This window comes from Phlebotomus papatasi, chromosome 1 (assembly GCF_024763615.1).
Source record: "Phlebotomus papatasi isolate M1 chromosome 1, Ppap_2.1, whole genome shotgun sequence".
Lineage (NCBI taxonomy): Eukaryota > Metazoa > Arthropoda > Insecta > Diptera > Psychodidae > Phlebotomus > Phlebotomus papatasi.
Window position 1 is genome coordinate 58,462,804 of NC_077222.1, and position 21,694 is coordinate 58,484,497.

General features: G+C 33.9%; 3 protein-coding genes across 6 annotated transcripts in view; 2 read left to right on the forward strand and 1 right to left on the reverse strand.

The window, feature by feature from the left end:
* LOC129809448 (calmodulin-A) lies at positions 1-13,047 on the forward strand. Its single transcript, XM_055859273.1, has 4 exons — positions 1-628; positions 6,818-7,046; positions 11,751-12,098; positions 12,184-13,047. Exons 1-4 carry the CDS (start codon positions 626-628, stop codon positions 12,336-12,338), a joined length of 735 nt encoding a protein of 244 aa, XP_055715248.1. The 5' UTR covers positions 1-625; the 3' UTR covers positions 12,339-13,047.
* Positions 12,614-17,317, reverse strand: LOC129809440 (serine/threonine-protein phosphatase Pgam5, mitochondrial). 2 transcript variants are annotated; one of them, XM_055859265.1, is made up of 5 exons: positions 17,127-17,317; positions 16,891-17,064; positions 16,434-16,830; positions 16,225-16,365; positions 12,614-13,260 (listed from the first exon to the last, which is right to left on the reverse strand). In XM_055859265.1, the coding sequence occupies exons 1-5, from the start codon at positions 17,315-17,317 to the stop codon at positions 13,120-13,122; spliced, it is 1,044 nt and encodes a 347-aa protein (XP_055715240.1). In that variant the 3' UTR covers positions 12,614-13,119. The 2 variants fall into 2 exon arrangements, with proteins under 2 accessions (XP_055715240.1, XP_055715239.1); XM_055859264.1 differs by having other exon boundaries at positions 16,225-16,368; positions 17,127-17,185.
* The window catches only part of LOC129809428 (glutamate--cysteine ligase), a 16,507-nt gene continuing 12,121 nt past the window's right edge, over positions 17,309-21,694 (forward strand). The window contains exons 1-2 of one of the 3 annotated variants that reach the window (XM_055859247.1): positions 17,309-17,474; positions 18,605-19,052. In XM_055859247.1, the coding sequence (XP_055715222.1) occupies positions 18,607-19,052 (446 nt within the window). In that variant the 5' untranslated portion in view covers positions 17,309-17,474; positions 18,605-18,606. Of the gene's footprint in view, positions 17,985-18,604; positions 19,053-21,694 lie in introns of all 3 variants that reach the window. The other 2 variants (XM_055859248.1, XM_055859246.1) reach the window with 2 other exon arrangements.

Here is a 21,694-nt window from a genome sequence, read left to right on the forward strand (position 1 = left end):
GGGGAAACTTATCGGCTTTGAATTTGAGGAATTCTTTTTCTGACTCAATACCCCACAAAGGCTGTTGGACAAATTTGAGGAGTTAGTGAGTTTTGGAAGCTCCACGAGTGGGGAGGAGTTTTTTGGGAGGGCTCACATAGCGCATGACTATCGAACATTTATAAACACTGTGCGAATCATACTCTCCAGAAAGGATTTCAATTGACTCCCCCCTTTGGGATTCTCCACTCGCAGCATCAGTCAACGGTGAATCGTCGTGGATATTGTGTGCCAAAGTTAAAATTGTCGCGTATTCCGAGTGTAAATTGTGAGCTCCATTTTGGAATACGACACATTTTTCGCGCTTTTCCAGACATCTCCTATGAATCTCTAAACTCCCCAGAGGCTCATCGACTTGAGTTGTGGTAGAATTGCGCAAAAAAAGAAAAAGTCCTGGATGCGAGAGTGAAAGTTGCACCCAAGAGGGATATAATTTTACGTCAGCAGCTTCGAAACATTTTTCATTCCATCTGAAATTTGTCAGGAACAAACATTATCAGTCGTCACGTTGGACGGAAAAATATTTTCGGCGGTGAACAATTTCCTCACTGCATCGTCATTTGCCAAGGAAATACGTCAATTGATCATGGTGAGAAAAAAAAATCTGTCGCACATCCCACACCACCAATTTACACCCTCTCAAATAGAGCCATATCGCCTTTGTGTGGTATTTCAATGGGGGGGCCCTCTCTCGGGGATGGGGCTCTTTTTGGCGCAGGAGATAGCACAAAGATTATACTCTCACAGCATAAAAACCTCACCCATTTGCCTTCACATCTCGTTTTCTCTCAACATATCGTGGTAAAATTATAGAATAGAGCATCACATCATTTTCTCACCCCCAAAAGTCTCTCTCCCCCATCCCCCACATCAAAATTCCACGCCCAACTCCGCATTCGACTTGTGAAAGTCTCTTGAGAGATTTCCAATGTAAATTTACGGCGAGTCTTTGTGTCAATAATTTCTGGATTCTTTCACAATTCTTCTGCGTACTTTCTCCAACTGTCCCTTTCCTCTCTGACCATCCTCTTATTTACCCATCGGATTTTCTCCCAAACTTCTCTGCTTCCCATTCTCCAAAAATTGGGATGATGATTTAAAACAATGGTAAAGTAAGAGAGATTTTGCTGAATGCTTGAAATTAAGAATTCGAGAAATTATCAATGCTCCCTTTTCCGTTATTACACTGCAAACATATACAAATAGGGTAAAGGCTCATAATTTTGGACAGTCTGCTTATAAGTATCGATGTTCCAAGTTTAAGTGTGATATTTTCGATAGGGTGGAATAACCGGCTATCGCCATGTTTAGGAAAAAATTAAATTCATTTAATCATAACTTTTGAATCCTTGTTACAAGATAAGTCAAATTTGACACAAAGTTACTTAGATGTATATTGGCTCTAGATACGTGAAAACAATAATCCTAGAACATAACGTTGGACTACTTAAAAAAAACTGATTTTTATTAATAATGCAAAAATAACCATTTCGTCGCCACTTTTTACCACTTTTCGCCAGTTTTGTAAAATTTGTAACCACTTCTCGCCACTCACTTGAAAAGAACCACACTCGGTTATTTTAGGCAATGCTATGAAAAGCATACATTCACCATTTCTCTTTCCTTGTGATCACTTTATTGTTACTCTCTTTAAATGATTTTTCTTAACTTTTATTTGAGAAATCAAATTATGGGGCTTTTGCGGAAAGTAAACAATGCAGATTTGACAACTGAGAATGTACGAAGTGAAGTTAGCGTCGCCTATTGAAAATATATGGCGACAGGTGGTAAAATCAATTCCAGAATATTACCACTTCTCGCCATGCCTCATTTTTATACAAAAATAATATAAAATGAAATATTAATTGACTAAATACAAATTTTATGTATTCCACAAGTGCAATTAAATATTCAATAGACAAATTATTTACCCAAATAGATATTTTTGGCCTGATGAAAATTTGACGACACTTAGTACATTTGGTAAGAGATGTTGGATTCGATGCACTTGCTTAAAATATTGCTCTAAAAAGTGATCAAAATCGTGAATCCAAAACGAATAATTATTATTTTTCGATTCTATGCGTAGAAGCAGAAACAATACAAAAAAATTGCGACTCATTTATTTCATAAATTGCGAAAAATAGCGATTTCAATGTAAGTGGCGAGAAGTGGGGCACTGTCGAGAACTGGTGATTCCACCCTACTAATTGACTTTTTGTTACTCTCTTTTCCGAAGGGTTATTTAGAAACTTGGCTAGCTATTTGTCGTCTTTTTTTTTACTAAAATTAGTTTTAATACGTTTAAAAATAAATTGATATGTAGAGGTGAATTTGACTCTTATTTTGGACAACTTGGTTATTAATTTGGACAACTTGGCTGTAAATTTGGACAGCTAATCCGCCTCAACAGGATGCCCATTGTTCTTCATTTTATGAACCAATCTTACCAAGTCCTCTTCCTGTTCATGTAAGGGAAATGTAGAATGTCACAAGAAGCCCGGAAACTTTCCATATCATTCATTAAAATGAGTTGACTTCGGTACTCCAAGTACGTGCGGATTAGCGCATTCCTTGACCTTTCCGGGAGCCTTTCATGGATTTTCTCACTATATCGCGTTCCTAGAGATGATGCTCCTTTGTTTCTTCAGGCATTTGTCCAACCTAGTCATCACAAAAGCTAAAACTTCAAGAAATTCCCAGAGAAAAACACTTGTCCAAAATAAGGATTTATCACCTCACTGGTGAACCTCTTAGAAAATTGCCCATTTTTCACACGAAAAACGTAATTCACAAGGCAAATCTCACTTCAGGTCAAATGTACAAATCACAATTAATGTGAATTAACACAATATTCAATGAATATTCAGTATCACTCAAAAAAAAAAGAAGAAACATTGTTAGTACATCACCACAGCTAAATAAGACTGAAGTAAACACGAAGTTCTGTCATATTTCTCGTAAGCAATTGCTCACACTGAATTTTCAACAAAGCAATTTTAACTCAAATCATATTCAAAATTTAATGTATTTAGTTTTAAAATCTTCCAAAAAGAACAAATATTTAGATAGAATTTATTATTCATCAAATATTGGAATAAAAATCCATCATTTTAATCAATTTATTTTTAGTGTCCAATTTTACCCTCAAAGTGTCCAAAATAAGAAACTGGACAAAATTATGAGTCTTTCTCCTATCATATATTTTTTCTTTTAATTGATTTATTAGATAATCTATTCAATTCTGTACTTGTATATAGTTATAACCAGAAATTTAACCATGGACAATGCCAAATTATCTCATACATTACACCACTTAGATCTTATTCGAAACACTTATACACACTTATATGGGCTTCAGACTTAAGGTTTAGCTATATGGCTTAACTACTCTAATTTTTCATCAATTACGATTTTTTGGAAAAATTTAACTTAGGATTGGATTATTAAGGACAAATGACCTATTAGGCTCTCAAAAAGCAATAAAATTGCTCGCTATTTTAAGATTTTGAGACATTCGGGAACTGGGCTAAACCTCTTGTTTGAAACTGGCCTTACCTCCCATCTAAAGAGAGAAACCAAACTAGCTCTATTTATTTTTATTTTATTTATTGTGATTACACTCGAGTCCTTTCAAGTAATTATATGTTTTGCCTTTTACGGCCACCGCCGTCTTAGTGTTGTAGACCAACCTCCGGAGTGAATACTATGGAAAACTCTGTCACAGGTTGTATATACCAATCATTCATAGAATGCATAATTTTACAATTCTGCATATATGACATAACAACATATCCTAAACACAGTTATGCAAAATTTAATTTCATACCGGACTTTATACGTTCATACCAAAGCGGAGCATTCTAGGACGATTAAATTACGGATGGAGCATTTTAATTCCCAAATAGTATATTTTTTCTTAGTTTTTTTTCTTCTTATCTTAGCCTTACATTTCAAATAACGAAATATAACGGGAAGTGGCAGCCACATATCCGGAGAATATGATTTTATTGAAATGAAAGTTTATTAGTTGTCTTGTCACAGACAGAAATTTTTATTATCCTTGAGCAATCATGATAAATTTTGTGCTAAATGTACATATGAAATTCATAAGTTTCTCGTTTGGTTAATTGCATTGGGTTTTATACTGAAAATAAAAATTTATTTGAGAAGAATTATTATATGATTTTTTAATGGACAGAGATGGCAAAGCGTCTCAGCTTTGTGGAATGCTCGAACTCACAAAGTAGAGCTTTCCGTGTTTTGGTGCTTACTGGTTTAATAGCCATTAGATTGATTCATAAATCAGAAAAGCATTTCTAAATTGGAAATTAATAAAGAAATGCGTATTTTAGAATGTTCTGGTATGAGTTACAAGCATACGGATAAATAAAAAATTTAAATACGAGAAAGATTGTCGTTTATGAATATTTTACTGACTTCTTACCGATTATGACCAATGCATCCGGTTTGGAAATTTCAAGACCTTTTCAAAAAATCCATATTTAATGAAATTCGTTGAAAACTAGGCCCTCTAGACTGCCTAAACATTGACCTTCACGAAATTGAAGAAAGTGAATTTTAAAATATGTAATTTGCGCGAAATGTCCGCATGGACTATATCTAAAACATATCCACGATTAAAAGAAATCCTATAACGAGCTGTTTTCAAAATAAATAAACCAAAAAAAAACATGGATTTTTGAAGGGCGTGGACGGGAAAAGTAAAAATAAACTTTGGGGCACTGTACAAAAAATAAAGGTCTCTAAGCACTAGGAGCTAGGAGCAATTAAAAAAATGCAGAAACGTAATTTTTTTTAAGACAGTTTTTAAAGAAAATTGCTTCTAGTGTGTAGACCCTTTTAGAAATGAGATAAAAAGAATGAGATAGCCACATGCAAAATATTTGAAAATGAATATAATATTAATTTTGATTTCATGAAATTGTTTCGATTTAAAAGGTGTGTTGTAGGCTATACAAGCAGTCAAATTATCATGCAAATTTTGGCAGAAGAAAAAAGAATGTATTTTTTAAATATAACCAATAACAATCTCATATATTAATAATATAAGTTAAACTAAACTCTTTTGAATGCTTATGGCATACTCTAACACATTTTATTTAGAAAATAATTTAGAATAAAATTTACTGGTTAATGCCCTGATTACATAAAAATAACATAGAAGGCTACACAAGAAATACTTTTTGATCAAGAAAATTTAGTGAAATCAAAATTCACATTCGGATTATAGATGAACTCCTAATAGGCACAAGAAAAGTCATGTTCAAAAGTTTTTGATAAAAAAAGTGGTATAAATTTTGATTTACTAAAATTTTACTAACTTAAAGGTATGCAAGAGCCATTACTGGTCAAATTTAAATTTTCCTAACTACATTTAATTATTTGTGAAAATAATTGTGTCAAAATTGAGAAACCTTAACTTCCTAAAGTTAAATCCATTCTTTCTTGCGGGTCAATCACAAAATACTAGGTTTTCTGGAACCGTACGAAATTTCGGCATAGTTGTATGTAAGTGCCAAGGTTGAAATGTAATATTTTTAATACAAATTGATTTTTCTTGCAACTTCTTTTTAAGGAGTGTTGCTTGAAACCATAAAGAAAGATAGTTTATCGTCGTTGTTTTCTCTAAAATCACACTTAATACATTTTAAAATGGATAAAATTATAGATTTAGCTTTGAGTAATATTTCGGCCACCTTGATTGCTATAGATATTTTTCCTTTCGGAATCTTGCCAAATTCTTTTTCACGTCATCTCGTTCGTCGTTTTTTTTTTTGTTTTGACATATTTTGTTTTTTTTTTATTTTATAATCTTTAGTGTGAAAAAAACTAACAAATCATGGAAATTTGAGGAACAAAAGAAATGGCCGAAATTGCAAGCTGGTTGAAATTTGGTACACTTCCTCTAATCTATTTTTATTTTAATCAACAATAAATTTTTCAATAGTTAATTGTCAAATTACTTCATGTAGAAGGGTAATGTTTGAAATTTAAATACAGTGATCTCATAACTTCTTAGATATAGGTTAGGATAGCCTAAGGGCCTTGACAGACTTGAGGATTAGCCAAGAGACGACTTAGTGTAATTATATTCGAAATAATGATTAAACCACATTTCTATCATTTTCCATTAAGCCGTCTCTCGGCTTAAGTCCTTAGTGTGTCAAGGACCTAAGTTGCCTAATCCAGAACTAGCTCCAAATGGGAATTTAAAAAAAAAATAATTCGGAATTCTAGATTTTTTTTAATAAACACAGTAATAATTTTTTTAATCTATCTCACAATATTAATATTAGATTTTTTCCGCTCCAGATAAATCGAAAATCCATCAATATTTATAAGTTTTTAATAAAAAAAATCTCATTTGGAGCATATTCTGAATTAATGCATGGAATATTCACATTCATCTAAACAGTATGAAGCAAAGTAGGGGAGAGTGCCCATGCTTCGTAGGTTGTCAAGCTTCGTAATGATTAATTTTTTCCAATGTTTCTCAATAAATGTGATGTGACTCATCGCACCTATATTTTGAAAATTAGTTGACGGTGCCAAATTTATAAAATATATTTCGGAGTAACATTTATTTAGAAACATGGGAAAAATTTAGTCACTATGAAGCTTGGGATCGTACGAAGTATGGGCACTTTCCTCTACTGAGCATTTCTCAGCCTTTTAAAAAATGCAAATTGCAATTTTCAACAAAAGAAAAAAATAAACAAATAAAATACAGAAAATGAATATGCTCTACTACTAGACACGCCAAGCTAGTGATCGTCCCGAGGGGGATGATTCACAGAATCAGCCACCACCACCCGATACTACATCTCAGTCGTCACCAGCCAGTGGATCCCAGAATGTGTGCACAGATGAACCACCCAAAAGTGCAACACCGAGCTCCGAAGGTAACGTTTTCTTTGGCAATCGCCCTCGCACGACAGATTTACCAGGGAAGCGTCGTCTCATCTCCAAGAATCAAATGAGAGGTAAACTACCCTCTTCATTTAATTTTCACCCCTTAAAAATCTCCACCCACAAAATTTACCAATTCCATATGGCATATTGTCAACACCCAAGAGGTGCTATTAATGAGAATTAATGTCAACACAATATATACCCAAAATCCATCCTCTTGTAAATATTATATTAAACGGAATAGAAAATTAGTTAATTTGAAATTTCGAGACTCTTATACAATGAATGAACAATACTCAAAGTAACATTGAATCCTGTATAGTAAGTTATTCTCTTTAAGGTCTAAATTCAGTGAAAATTTTATGTTTCTGGAGAAATTTAATTTTCTCTTCACTTTATTTTTCCCCCATATCAGCATTGAGTGGTTTTTGCTTTGGAATTGGATTTTTTTCAATATAAACTACAGAATAAAAATTTATGAGGTATAGTAGGAAACGGAAATATTGCGCTGAAACTTATTCATTTACTAAGATAATTTCATAGAGTTAACAATTTAATTAAATCGATATTTGCATTTTGGACTCAAAAGCATAGAGAGAGGAGAAGTCTTAACCAAGAGATAATCTACTTTCTGTTTCTTGCTCTACAAACACTCAAAAGCTCCCCAATTAAGTTTTCAATTTTCATTACTGAGTAACAATATCGTAGTAATTATATTAAATTAGTATACAAATTTTCTAGACTGACAAAATACGCTATTAAGCGTTTTTGGTTTTAATAAATTAATGCAAGGGAAATGAAATATATAACGCAGTTGATATTTGCAATATAACCAATTGTTTATATTGATTCTCCATAAACCACAAAATTGATGTTAGAGCTGTGGCTCACATTCAGTATTTGCAGTGATTCAAACTCGCAAATTATATGAAGAAAGTAATGTAAAAAAGTTTTACTATAGCATATAGGGATTGGCTAAATATTTACAAACCTTTCAAAAATACAAATCTTGTATTACCATCATTTTTTGATGTTATATTACAACTTTTCATCTGGAAAATTGCATGCCGTATTTGCAAATTGAAAACCCCCTGGTTACAGAATGGTTATTTAGAATAACTTTCAATTCACCGAGACGAAAAAACCATGATTTATTCAATATCACATTTTCCAAATATAGTTAGCAAGTTTTATCCCTTATATACTTCATCTTGTGCTATTTATTTTAAAGAAAAGATTAAGTTTTATCTGATTTCGTAATAATAGGAAATATTTTGCAGTTTTTTATTCAATAGTTTGAAGGATTGCGGTAGCGTTTGAAAGATAATAGACGTAGGACGGGGTAAATTGATAACGTAAATTATAAAAAAAGTCACAATTTAAATATGAATTAAAATTGATTCTATGTCGCATATACGATGTTACAGGGGCACAACTCTAACCTGTAGTATTTTCAATACAATTTTTTTGTTACTTATTTATCAGGTGTGTTATCTGGAACCCTGTTATCTGGAATAGTTTGACGTACTCCTTTCCTCTTTATTGTGTGGTAAAAATCGAAAAATATATATTGTGTGCTATTTCGGACACTTTTCTGAGAGTCCTTCTCCTTTCTGAACTATGCCAAGTACTTTTTCTACAATTTCTCGATCATAGAGTTTTTTCTACTTCTTTGGCATTGTATAACCTCTAAAAATGGAACAAAAACTAAAAATTTATGGATTTTTGAGGAATAAAAGAGGTGTCCGATATTGCAAACTGTCTGAAATTTGGCAAAATTCCTCTAGTGCCTTTGCATTTTTATTTAGTATCCCTTTTCTTATTTTCTTTTCTGTATCTCTTCACAATATAAGATAGATATAAAACAAAAAAAGGTATAACTTTTAAAGTTTTTCCACTCAAAGTAAACTTGTAGCTTAGGATAATAATTGCCCTGTAATATCGAGTGATATGTATAAAAGCTTAGGTTAAAATGGGGTAATTTAGGACCATTTCTAATTTAAAACCTTTAAGATTTCCTCACTGTTTAAAGGACAAAGTGAAAAAGAAGACCACAAAATAGAAGAAAAAACGAGTGAGAAAAAATAAACAGTTTTTATTAATAGTTTTTCTTTTGTTTTTTGCACATTTAGACAACGAGGAAATTATGAAAATCCAGATTTGAAATGGTTCTAAATTACCCCATATTACCATACTTTAAATACCTTTTATTTTGTAAGCATGTTTTAGATCCTGTTAAGTTTAACCCAAAATAGGTACGCGCAACAATCCATTTTCACAATTTCAAAATGAATTTTAGACAAGTAGGGGGTAGTGGGGCATACCTTTCAAAGTGGGGCACCTTTGGAATTCGGATTTTTCACCTATTTTTAAATAAAATTGAGCCTTATTGTGATATAATTTAGATGCACAAACAGATTGAGAAGCTAAATTATATTATGATATGGTTCAGTTCCACTTAAACATATAGGAGAAAAATCCCAATTTCAAAGGTGCTCCACTTCCCCCTAAGGGAGTTTTCATTAGAAACATAAACATGATAAATTTTATATAAATAGCAGATAGGTTAATTCAAATTATATTTTCAAAAATATCAATATGGTGCTCCTTCAAAATTACAAGGTGTTAACTCCGTTTTTTTCGATTTTGAAATTTTAATGGACTTGGAAAGAGAATTTAATAAATGTTCAGATGACATTAAGACACTAAACTTCGTTATTACAAATATTTTTCAAAATTTTTACTCTTTCCTGATCGCTTGCGCAATTTGAAGTAAAGGGGTACAAAATATATTTTTCATTCATATTTTTGTGAAATAGGGGTCTAACTCAAGGCAAGTTGATCCTTTTTCATTCTTATTTCCGAAAAAATTGCCTATCACTTAGAATTACAAGAAACCAACTCTGAAAATTAAACATATTTTGAAAGGTAAAAGTATGAGTTTCGATGTTTATATTAATGCTCAGACAAATAGAAATGAAATAAATTGTTTTTGTCCAGACATTAAAATTGAAATAATTATTGAATTTTTCATGCTGTTTTTCGAAAATGGCTTAGAATGAGTTAGTCCCTTGTAATTGCCAAGGAGCGATATTGCTCGATAGTATAGTAGTCATCGTACTCATATAGAGTACTTCAATTAATACCAAATTAAAACAATTATTAAACCGTCTATCAGCCTGTCTAATAATAGATGATGGCAAGGGAGTCATCTGACACTAAATTGATTTTTTTAGGACAATAAAGGGCAATAAAAATCAGCTAAAGCTTGGCATAATTTTGTTTTTTGCTGGGTAACAACAGATGGTAAAGAATTTTAGCTGTCATATGCTCTTAGACTTACATTAGTTTCTCAATTTTAAATAATTTGATTATATGAAAATTCTTTCATATTCAAATTATACATTTATTTATGAATTAGGAATGAGTAGTATGATATGAAATAACTGTCGTAATACCTTTTCCACATCTTTTTTTATAATAAAAAAAGAGAAACCTTTTATTAATGCTCTGTCTATATATAAGTTCAGTAAGACATCTGTAGAATATTTTGTTAAATCTAAAATATTTTGTTAAATGTATTCTGGAAACATTTATGTCCAATTATCCCCACCATCCCCGCTCTTTCCAATTTTAATATGTAAATTTAATTAGAATTTTTTTTTAAGTAAAGTTCTATACAATTAAAAAAAATACATAGAAATCGGTTAAAATTCTGAAATTCACGTAAAATATGCACAGATTTTAGATCGCCTTTTACGGGTATTTCGTGTAGTTTTCGCACAATGTGTCATGTGAAATACTCATAGTATTTTAGAATTTACATGATAACTTTTGTGAAAGTTTCTTAACATACTCAGAAAAGGAGCTCTCAGATCGGTGAATTTTTCACGTGATAATCTCACCGTTTCAGAATTCATACCCAGGACGTAACGTGAGATTAACGGTTAATTTTAACCCCTAAACATCATGAATAAATATCATGAAATTTCTATAATCCTTACATTAAAGCTTTTTTATATAAATAATACTAATTTTCCTTCCTAACATAAAAGCGAATTTTAATTCTAAAAGATCATTATAGAAACAAATATAATGTTCTTACATGGCCCTATTGGAGTCCAGATTAATATCCTGAAGTTGTATAATAAAAAGTCTTTGACAGTGCGACCTTTACGCGAGATCGGTGCTGATTATGCAATATTCTTTCTAAGGAAAACTATAACATCCCGCTGTCTAATTCTATCCCTGACTAATGCTACCCCAGTCTCCTTGCGTAAAACTATTTTTAAAATAACCCATCCACATAATACACCGATTTAATTATCGAGAAAACAAATTTGGTAGGTGTATCTGAGATTGTGATATGACCTCTGCTACAAACCGCAAGTGCATATCTTTTATCGTTCCCTCACCACAACACCGTTCTGATTTTCTCGCTGAAGAGTTTTATAAAATCTCAGAAATTACCCCGTTATACAATAGGAATAGACAATCGTACGAACGTTTGACTAGAATAATTTTCTATATCAAACTTTTCATTTTTAGATTTAAAAAAAAATCACTGAAATGCAAATAATAATAATTATAATTTAAAATTCCCTTCTCAGCGATAATGTCAAAGAACTAAAAAGATTTTTGCTTACTTTCCCAATATATTTTTCGGTATTTGTCTAGTCAAAGAGAATCCTTGCTGAAGCTCCTTGACATTAAGTTGATTTTCTGGGATACTTCAAGGACCAAAGTTTGAATAAATATTTACTCAATTTCCTCAGACTTCCGTGAGGCTTTTCGTCTTTTCGACAAGGATGGGGATGGAAGTATCACGAAAGAGGAACTAGGAAGTGTTATGCGTTCCCTCGGGCAATTTGCACGTGTGGAAGAGCTTAAGGAGATGCTCCAAGAGATCGATATGGATGGAGATGGAAATGTGAGTTTTGAGGAATTTGTAGACATCATGTCCAATATGACGGATACAGCTGTAGAATCAGCAGCTGATCAGGAAGAACGTGAACTACGTGATGCATTCCGAGTGTTTGATAAACACAATCGTGGATACATAACAGCTAGTGACTTGCGGGCAGTATTGCAGTGCCTTGGCGAGGATCTCGATGAAGATGAAAGTGAGTGATATGGCGAACATATGACTGTATCAATTACCTCAATTAATTACACTTAATTTTATTTATTTTCTTCCTAATCCGACAGTTGAGGACATGATTAAGGAGGTGGACGTTGATGGGGATGGACGCATAGATTTCTATGAATTTGTACATGCTTTGGGTGAACCTGAGGATTCGCAGGACAATGAAGAAGAGGACGATGCGATTTCTCCCCTACCCACTCCCCTTCCCATCCACTAAGTCGCGTCACATAAAATGATTATCAATCATTCTCACTTGTGGCAACTGATTCCATTTTGACCAACTTCTCCGAACCCCTCTCAGAGAAATAATTAATTCCCAACTCTATTGGACCGAACTTCTCTCTCTCTCTCTTCATAAATCACACCCACCACCACCCACATCCTTCAACTGGGTCCATTTGGTAACTTATCTACTGACCCAACTTCTAAACAACATATCAGTTGTGCAACACTTTACCAAAGGAACATTCATTATTAAAATCACAATGGAAATGAGGATTAACATTTTATCGTCCTATTTGCTCGTACAACTTTTTGCGTGTGACAATTTTAATCGTATTGAAAATCATAAATGATCACTATTAAATGATAAATCAAATCAAAAAAAAATCTTAACAAATTAAAAGACAAATTAAAGAAAATGTATCGTAAACTTATGAGAAATATAGCGCAAATTGACACTATTTATGGGCTCGAATTTTAAATGTAAGGCGGCACAAATGTTGAATTTCAACTTTGTACCAAAAATATTTATTTATTTTTTTCTCTTTAAATCTCCATTAAATTTGATCAATTCTATTTCGAAAATTTTGATGTAAAAAAAAACTCTTTGAAAAATATCTTTACACAACACAATTGAAATTAAAAATATTAAAATGTTTGTGTAAAATTTCAGTGTGTCTATAAATAAAAGATAATGATTCAAATTGGAAAGATTCTCATTGTCTAATCATCCTAAAATTTTTGAGAGAAATAAAAGAAAAGAAAAAAAAAGTTGCTTATCTGCAAGTCACGTATTCAGGTGGAATATGGCCAGAATCTCCAAGACCTCGCAGCAGAACACGTCCAGATGGAAGAATGGAGATCCATGTTATTGATGCATGATTTAGAGAAATTCTCAGCCAAGCTTCAGGAGGAAACTGCAAATATTATCAAACGTACAATATTTTAGATACTTGTCAGTCAATTGCCACGGTCAATTGGAAAAAATAGGAAGGTAACATCAGAGTCCAAATTCACGACCATAACCAGATAAGTTTTTGACTGCTCGTTAATATATTTTGTAAAGATAATTTTGCCTCACTGCTTAAAAGAAGGGTAAGTGTCTCGGACTAATACAAAATGGAGTGTTGTACGAGATAATTGGTTTCGGTCCTGGCTATATTTCTGATTAACCAGGCAATCGTTCGGAAATTTGGAATTAGGTCTTTATAATTTTCTTTAGATGATTAGAATACCAAAAAAAATTAGAGATAAAGGAGAATATTTTTGCACAGGATACATGTTCTCACATAGGGCCCCGGTCAAAATCCCGGACGCCAAAATCCTGAACTCCAAAATATCGAAACCCACAATCCTGAAAGAGCTAAAATTCGCACTTCCCAGAGGCAAAGGAAAATTTTCTGTATTTTTTTTTTAGAAATTATTCCGCACTCTACACATTGTCCTCCGTCTAATTTTATTCCTTTCAGAATTTTGATCGTTCAGAAGTTTGGCTTTCGGAATTTTAGATTTGGGATTTTGTCTGCCACCGCTTTACATATAACCTTTTTCATGGATTTGATATATATTCAAGGATTTAACAAAGAAATCTTTAAAATTGCAGGGAATATGAAGAGATATAGGTCTATAGTTTTTTTTAGGGAAAATCTTCCTTGAGTTCTGCTACACATACAAATAGCTTTTAGACATCAACAGCCTTCGATGTAAAGTTATTGAGATAAAATAAGTTTTAAAAAAATATTTCTACATATGAGGCGCTCGGAGCAAAAAAACTCTAAGTCGTAGGAGAGACTGGGGCACATGTAACCATTTTCGATAGATGCGAATTTGAGGTGATTTTCCAAGGACACCGTGATTTTTTGGAAAATATTTCTTAGCTCATGTTTTACCCTTGGGTATAGGCAATTCGTCGAGGGTAATGCGGATGCTGGAAAACAATTGGGTTTTCCATAAAAATAAAATTTGTGTCACTGTGCATTTTTCTCTTTTCACAAAATACCTGGGGTAGAAGTAAACACTTTCTGGGGAGGATGTAAACACCCTTTTTTCCACCCTTGAAATTAACTTTGCACCACTTTCGATTATTTTAATTACTTAAGAGATATATAAAAACTGTATATTTTTCAAAAAATCACGACACTTTTTACAAAGAATAATTAAAATAGCAAAAAAACCAAAAGCATGCATATCAAAGACAGTTTTCTCTCTCTCTTCTTTTTATGTTTTTTTTTTTTTTTGGCTGTCAGACTCAATCAGGTCCATATAGCCATTTCGCTCACTCTTATTTACTCATCTCTCCTTATCATTTTTCTTTTTGCTCCATCACAAATCCTTTTTTGCTCCCTTATCTTTTATCATACTTCCTTCTTGATATTTTTGCGTTCAGTTTGTAGCTTTTAAGGACGGTGAAAAACTGTTTCCCAATTATTCACCGGACGCGCTTCGATCAAGGATCGAACCGAGGGCCTCTGCGTCACAAAGCCAACACTTTGCCCATTGAGCTACCGAGACCCCTAAAAGACAGTTTTCAATGGATATTCCCCATATTTTGACATCATGTGACTTTTTATTGAACACAGCGCCACCAATTTTTTTCGTAATCTATGAATTATAGATATTTCGCATGAAGGTCAATTTCCCGCTCTTTTACCTACTCATTTTGTGAAATTGAAATTGCCTGTTTACATCTACCCCAAATGCTGTTTCCTGACCAATTATTAATTCTTTTGAAATAATGAGAATCTCAATTTGTCTAGTAAATGCATAAATATAATCCTAAAAGATGTAGGAAAGAACTGGTATTGCTACATTTTGATTATTTTACACAGTTTTTAATTTCCAGGTGGAAATCCAAATGACCAAAATAATTGAAATATCAACATTTTCGGGAAAAATGATTTTTATTTTTAAAGTATTAGGATTATATTGACCAATTAATTTGTGGACATACATCCCCATGGTATCTATGAATGCTTATGGGTTTTATCCTCTGGAGTCTTAAAATTATTGGAAAAAATCACAGTGTTTACAACTGTGTTAATCTAAAAGGGTTAATCTAAAATTGTTTGACAAGTGACTGAAATAGCTTGTATTTCTGAAATTCCCGATTTTTGGGAACGGGGCTAAATAACTAGTTAGAACATTGCTTTAAAACTAAAGGGAAAGAATAAAACTAAGACTGTCATATGTCCCTCATGAAAAGCATTTTTTTGGGGAAACGGGGGAAACCAATAAAAACCCAAAGTCAATATCATTCACTGTTTGGCATCCTAGATTTAAAAGCAAAGCAACGCAAAGTTGGTAAAATCAGAAATTTTTCTGTGATGAAAATATACGAAAAATCTTAGTTCTGCCCAGTATTAAAAATGATCTTTTATCTATTATAAAAATCCTGGATAAATGCTGGTTCATCAAGTTTTCTTTTAAGACTAATTTTCCAAAAGTTTATGAACATTATAGAAGTTATTGAAGACCTTTTGAGAATTGTTATTTGAAAATATACGACACATTTTTATGCATAAATTTATTGTTCTAAGTTCTTATGGCGCTGGCACACCTTTTCAATTGAGTGAAATTCAGTCGATTGGAATTTTACCTCTTACTCTTTCAAATTGAAATCAGATAAAAATGAAAATTCAATTTTTATTTGACAGAAAGAGACAGCTATATTTTATTTCAGATTGAAAGAGTAAGAGGGAAAATTTCAATCGATTGAATTTCACTAAATTGAAAAGGTGTGCCAGCGCCATTATATTTTAAAAGTCATGCAGTTCTGAACTAGCCTACCGTCCCCTATTTTGCCATTTCATTAAAAAAAAATACCGAATTTTATTTAAAAAATCTCAGACATGGCTAAAAAAACAATTCCCTAAATAATTTACCTGCAGAGCTCGGCACACGAAGTATCGGATAACATTGGCATGGCAAACGAGTAGAGTGTACGAATCTTTAGTTTGTTCAGGAAGTGCTCGATGGAAGTATTTCCGGAAAGCAGTCTCAATTCTGGCGCCATCCTGAAAGAACTGCTGCAGAAAAAAATATTCATTTTTAGTCAGAGTTTCAAGTATAGTCACCTCAAATTCCCACTCACATAGTATTCTGGCTTCCAGTGCCCAATTGGGGGTTCTGGTGGGATAGGTGCACCCTCCTCCAGCAATGAACAGTTTTCAACAGGGACCTGAGGCAGAGAAGTGGATATAATTGATCCAGTCTCTTGAGCCCTCAGCAGAGTGGACTTGATCATCTTGTCCCAATTTATTTGGAGGGCTTTGAGACGATCTCCCGTGAAAGCAGCTTGCTTTCGTCCAATTTCCGTTAGGTAGTGCTTGGAGTCGGATTCTCCAGACTGATTGTACTGCCCATGTCGGATTAGAATCAAATGCCGAATGACTTTGGGGGTGGCTTTCTCAAGTTTTTCATTGTGCTTGTTCTCATCGGTTGTATCAGAATCTTTCTTCAGGGGTTTCACTAGGGATGCTGGGTCACGACTGAGGAGAATGATTATTATAGTGGCATTGCCTGGAAATCTTCAGAAAAACTAAACTTACTGATCCCAGTTGCTGTCCCACTTTCCACACTGAGAAACCTGGAAATTTGTTGTCCAGGAGTTGAACACTGTATTGGTTTCTTGTTTGCGCGTGTAAAAATAGTAGGCAGATGCACCACCAACGGCCCCAAAGAGTACCGTTGTGATTTTTTGCAGTCTCGACCAGGAAGTCATCCTGCAAAAGGATCAACATAACCTGCAAAACTCGAATAAAAAAGATTAACCTAAAGAACTTACATCAATTGCTTAATTAAACATTCACAGTGATGCACTGAAAGATAAGATAAGTAATACTTAAAAAGGGAGATTGGTGAAATACTCAAAAAGCAGGAAAACACAGAAAATCTCCTAAGAAAAAAACACCGCACGTTTTGTTTGATATTTTCGGAGACGACTATGTTCGAAAACAATTTGGTAGTATGTGACATTTCGAAATCAGTATCAGCGGCAGTGGTAGTCTCTCGGTGTGTTCTCTTTGGCGTGGTGATGGTGATTTTTGGCTGATAACACGGCAGAAAAGTCTCTGGGCAGGAGATATAACGCTAAAAATTGTCCACAGGAGTCAGTGTTTTGCAAACTAAGAAGGTACAGGTGGAATTTTGCACGTGAGATGATATATTTAGTGGTGACGCAAGGCATGTTCTAGAAGATTTTTGCCTCCCGGAGAAAAATGACTTGTGCTTCTCTCGTCTATATATAAATAAATGGCCATTCCCCAATCATCAGTGCGGCCGGTGTGCTTCTCCACATATGTGGTTTACATTTGATTGCGCAATTTACTCCATCACACACATCCCAGCCAGAGACAGCATCAGAAAAGATAAAACATTGTCCAGTGGAACGCGCTCCAAGTAACATCGTCTCTGTTTAACCGTGAAGCTTTCTCGCATAATTAATTTTCCACGGAAAATCCAGTTCAGGGATATATATCAGTATAATTGTCCAGTGTTTATTGAAATACCATTCAAATTTGTGGTGCCATTGAAATAGTTTTGTGAGTCAAAAGATTAAAAATATACCAATCTTTTCTAAGTTTTGCTTTTGGGGGCGCCAATTGCACTTTTCCTCGAGAGTTTTCCGCATCAAAAAAAGCGAGTAAGAGTATTGACAGTGCCTAGTAAATCATTCAAGAGCAATTTTGCGGCGCAATTGTGGGTTTTGGTTGTAAAAATGTATCATACACTTGAGCAATATTGTGCTAAATCATCAGCTAAACAACTTCAGCAAACACCCCATGTTAAACTACCGTAATCGATAAAACCTAGATAAATGAGTATAATTCTAATTTTCATGCTAATACATAAAGGAATAATTATGTTGGACTCAGAAAAAGTCTCGGGAGTGGTATATATTGATTTTTATACATGACTCAGCTGCCTACAATTGAATCTTCCAATGCAAATCAATAGTTTTTGTTTGAGAAATAGTCATAAATTTTGCTCTTGAGACCACTTCAGTTCTCTGTGATGAATGTATTTTTTTGTTAATTGCTACTCAAGGGGTCGAGATGGGCTCGTATTGAGTTAAAGTAATTGGTTGTGAGCTCAGAAGATGATAAGAAGAAAGTCTTATCGCTCTTACACGCAAGAGTCATTGAGGCAATTTTCTCTGATAAACTTCTCAGAACTCCAAATAACAATCTCATGCTTTTGTTGTTGTAAACCCATGACTTTTGTCAGCCAGTCTAATTAGTGCTGCCTTTTCTATTGTTATAGAAATGGGTCTCCTTTCCGAGGGTAGTCCACTGAGTTGGGAGGAGACGAAGAATTTGGCAAACCACGTGCGAAAACACGGTATTGAACAATTCATTCATCTCTACGCACGCTTAAGAGATCGCCAGGGAGATATACTCAAATGGGGTGATGAGATTGAGTATATTCTCGTAAAGTTTGATGACGAAAAGAAGACAGCCAGAGTATCTCTACGTGCTCAGGAAATGCTGGCACTTCTCAATGAAAAGGAACTTGCAGATCCTCAGGGAGTTAAATCCCTATGGCGCCCAGAGTATGGGGCTTACATGGTTGAGGGTACCCCTGGGAAGCCATACGGTGGTCTTCTGGCTCATTTCAATGTTGTCGAGGCTAATATGCGCTACAGACGGCTGGAACTGTCGAGTTTATTACCTCCTGGCGAAACTGTGCTCTCCATCACAAACTTTCCCAGGTAAGCAAAACCGTAAAATTGATTTTGAATGAAATGACGTAACATTTTTTTTGATAATATTTACGTTCCTAGACCAAGAGGTTAAAATCTCTTGGTTTAAATTAAGAGGAGGGCGGTATGTAGTTCCTGGGAATCCCCATCGTATGTCGACCCTGGGAAGCTAAAACAGACTAAATTTTTCTCTATCCTCCACCTCCAGAAAATAAAATCAGGAAACACGCTTTTTTGGACTACTAATAAATCAATTCTTTTAGTAGGGAAAAGTGGTCTGACTTTAAATGCGACAGCCTTTGCATGCTTTAATTTTTCTCTTATTTCTCAAAGCGAATATTCTATTTTGTGAATTATATTTAATACCATTAACTAAATTCTATTAACTTCGATTAACAAAATGGAATTTTATGGCTCCGGCACACCTTTTAGATCAGGAAAATTTCATAAAGTCGAAATTCACACCCCTTTCTTTCTCACACGTTCTGAATATGCCTATCCCACTCTTTCGAAATCTTCTTCTTCATTTAAACATCAGACCAATTTGAATGTAGTCCAATCAAATTTGGAGTACAAAAGTCTGAGAAAGAAAGAGATGTGAATTTTGATTTCATGGAATTTTCCCGATCTAAAAGTTGTGCCGGAGCCATTAGCTTTGAAAAATAAGAGAAAAATTGAAGCATTCAAAAGACAGGCCACTTTCACCTAAAGACGTGCGCATTGATGTTAAAATACCTTAATTTCTTGGGTGATTTTCAAGGTTAAAGGTTTATTAGAACTTACAAGGCATTTTTATATCTCTTTTAAATATAGATTTATATAAAAAAAATATAGTTGCACCTCCACTAAAAAGCTAAAAGTAAAGAGTAAGTGCATAGGAAAGAGTGGACCAGTGTCGGTCACACAATGAAAATGAAGCCACATATAATTTTTACTGCTAAACTCTAAGGGCGAAATGGTCAAAATTGGGGTCAGAAAAATAACTTTTTCTGTTTTTAGTGCAAAATGTAACTTCCAAAGGCTGTAGGAAAAATTCCATTTTTGGGTCACCGATGACCCAATCGTCCTTAAAGGGTTAAGTTACCGACATAACAGAATAATTCCTTCATTTTTTGTCTCCTCAAATTTTTTATTGTCCTCAGGGGCTGGGCTGGACCTTTCACAACATATCATCGGTTGCATCAACCATTGTCGTATCTGTTTCTTTATATCCGCGTTGATGCAAGAAGAGACATTTGTATCGTCGTTTGCCAAAAATGAAGACATAGGAACAGTCAATGAAACCGACGATTTTTTCGTGAATGAGACGATTTTTGAGTAATGATGTCACTTTGTTTGTCCGTCTGTACGTCCAGTTGTAATCAGATCTAGAGATTAAACGGTTAGAGTTAGCGATTTAGGATTTTCGACGGACCCCTCCATAAATCGACCTAAGGACTATAAGCATGATCTCCACTTCAGCCAACCTCTTCTTTCCCTCCAAAATCATGTTTTTGCTTAAACACACGTCGTGCGATTTTATTTATTTAGATTTAGTTAATATATTAAAAAACCGCTTAATTGTTTCTAATAAAGGGTTTAGGAATTTTGGCTATTCGGGATTTGGCCCTTTCGATCCATTCGAGCGGGATTTTGGCGTTCGAGATTTTGGTTTTTGGGAATTTGCCATTCGGGATTTAGGCTTTCGGGATTTTGGCGTTTGAGATTTTGGCTTCCGGAATTTTGGCTTTCGAGATTTTGGCTTTTGGGAATTTGGCATTCGGGATTTAGGCTTTCTGGATTTTGGCGTTCGAGATTTTGGCTTTCGGGATTTTGGCGTTCCGGATGTCGGCTTTCGGGATTTTGTCTTTTGAGATTTTGGAGTTTGGGATTTTGGCGTTCAGGATTTATGTTTTTTTGGAATTTTGGTTTTAGAGGATTTTGGCAACCGGGATTTTGACTTTCGGAATATTAGATTTTGGGATTTTAGCTTTCGGGATTTCGGCGTTCGGAATTTTGGCTGTTGGAATTTTGATTTTCAGGATTTTGTCTTTCGAGATTTTGGAGTTTGGGATTTTAGAGTTCAAGATTTTTGTTTTTCAGAATTTCGGTTTTACGGGATTTTTGCTATCGGGATTTCGGCTTTCGGGATTTTGGTGTTCGGGATTTCGGCGTTCGGAATTTTAGCTTTCAGGATTTTGGCGTAAAGGATTTTGACCGGGACCCCAAATCGGTGCCGGCCAAATCGTACCCCGAATCGTTTTATATCAAATTCAAACTCATTTACGTTCGAAGTTCTCGATAATTCGGATGACATTTTATCTCAAATGGCCAATTGACTGACGCTACTTTTTTTGCAAATACCATAGTGTGGAGATCATAGACCATCCATAGAGCTTCTACAGTTAGCGTTTTGATTTTATCAAAGATTATTTTAAATTTTTTTTCAAGAAAATTCTAATTTTTTGAAGCGAAGTTTTGAAGAAAAATACCTACACATTGAGTTTAATTTTCTTCAAGAATATTTGATAGTTCCTATTTTGACTATACCAAGAATTTACTTAAAAATATTTCACATTTTTCCAGCAATGGATTGATAAAATATCAGAAAAAGCAATCGCAAATTACGTTGATTTTCTTAAAGAATATGATCAAAATTAATTCAACGGGGT

Coding starts and splice junctions, on each gene's coding strand:
- LOC129809448 (XM_055859273.1), top strand. Junction 7,047..11,750: donor CTCCAAGAATCAAATGAGAG/GTAAACTACCCT, acceptor CAATTTCCTCAG/ACTTCCGTGAGGCTTTTCGT. Junction 12,099..12,183: donor GGATCTCGATGAAGATGAAA/GTGAGTGATATG, acceptor CTAATCCGACAG/TTGAGGACATGATTAAGGAG.
- LOC129809440 (XM_055859265.1), bottom strand. CDS start 17,317: ATGTCACATACTACCAAATTGTTTTCGAACATAGTCGTCTCCGAAAAT. Junction 16,831..16,890: donor TGGGACAGCAACTGGGATCA/GTAAGTTTAGTT, acceptor CATTCTCCTCAG/TCGTGACCCAGCATCCCTAG. Junction 13,261..16,224: donor TCGTGTGCCGAGCTCTGCAG/GTAAATTATTTA, acceptor TAATATTTGCAG/TTTCCTCCTGAAGCTTGGCT.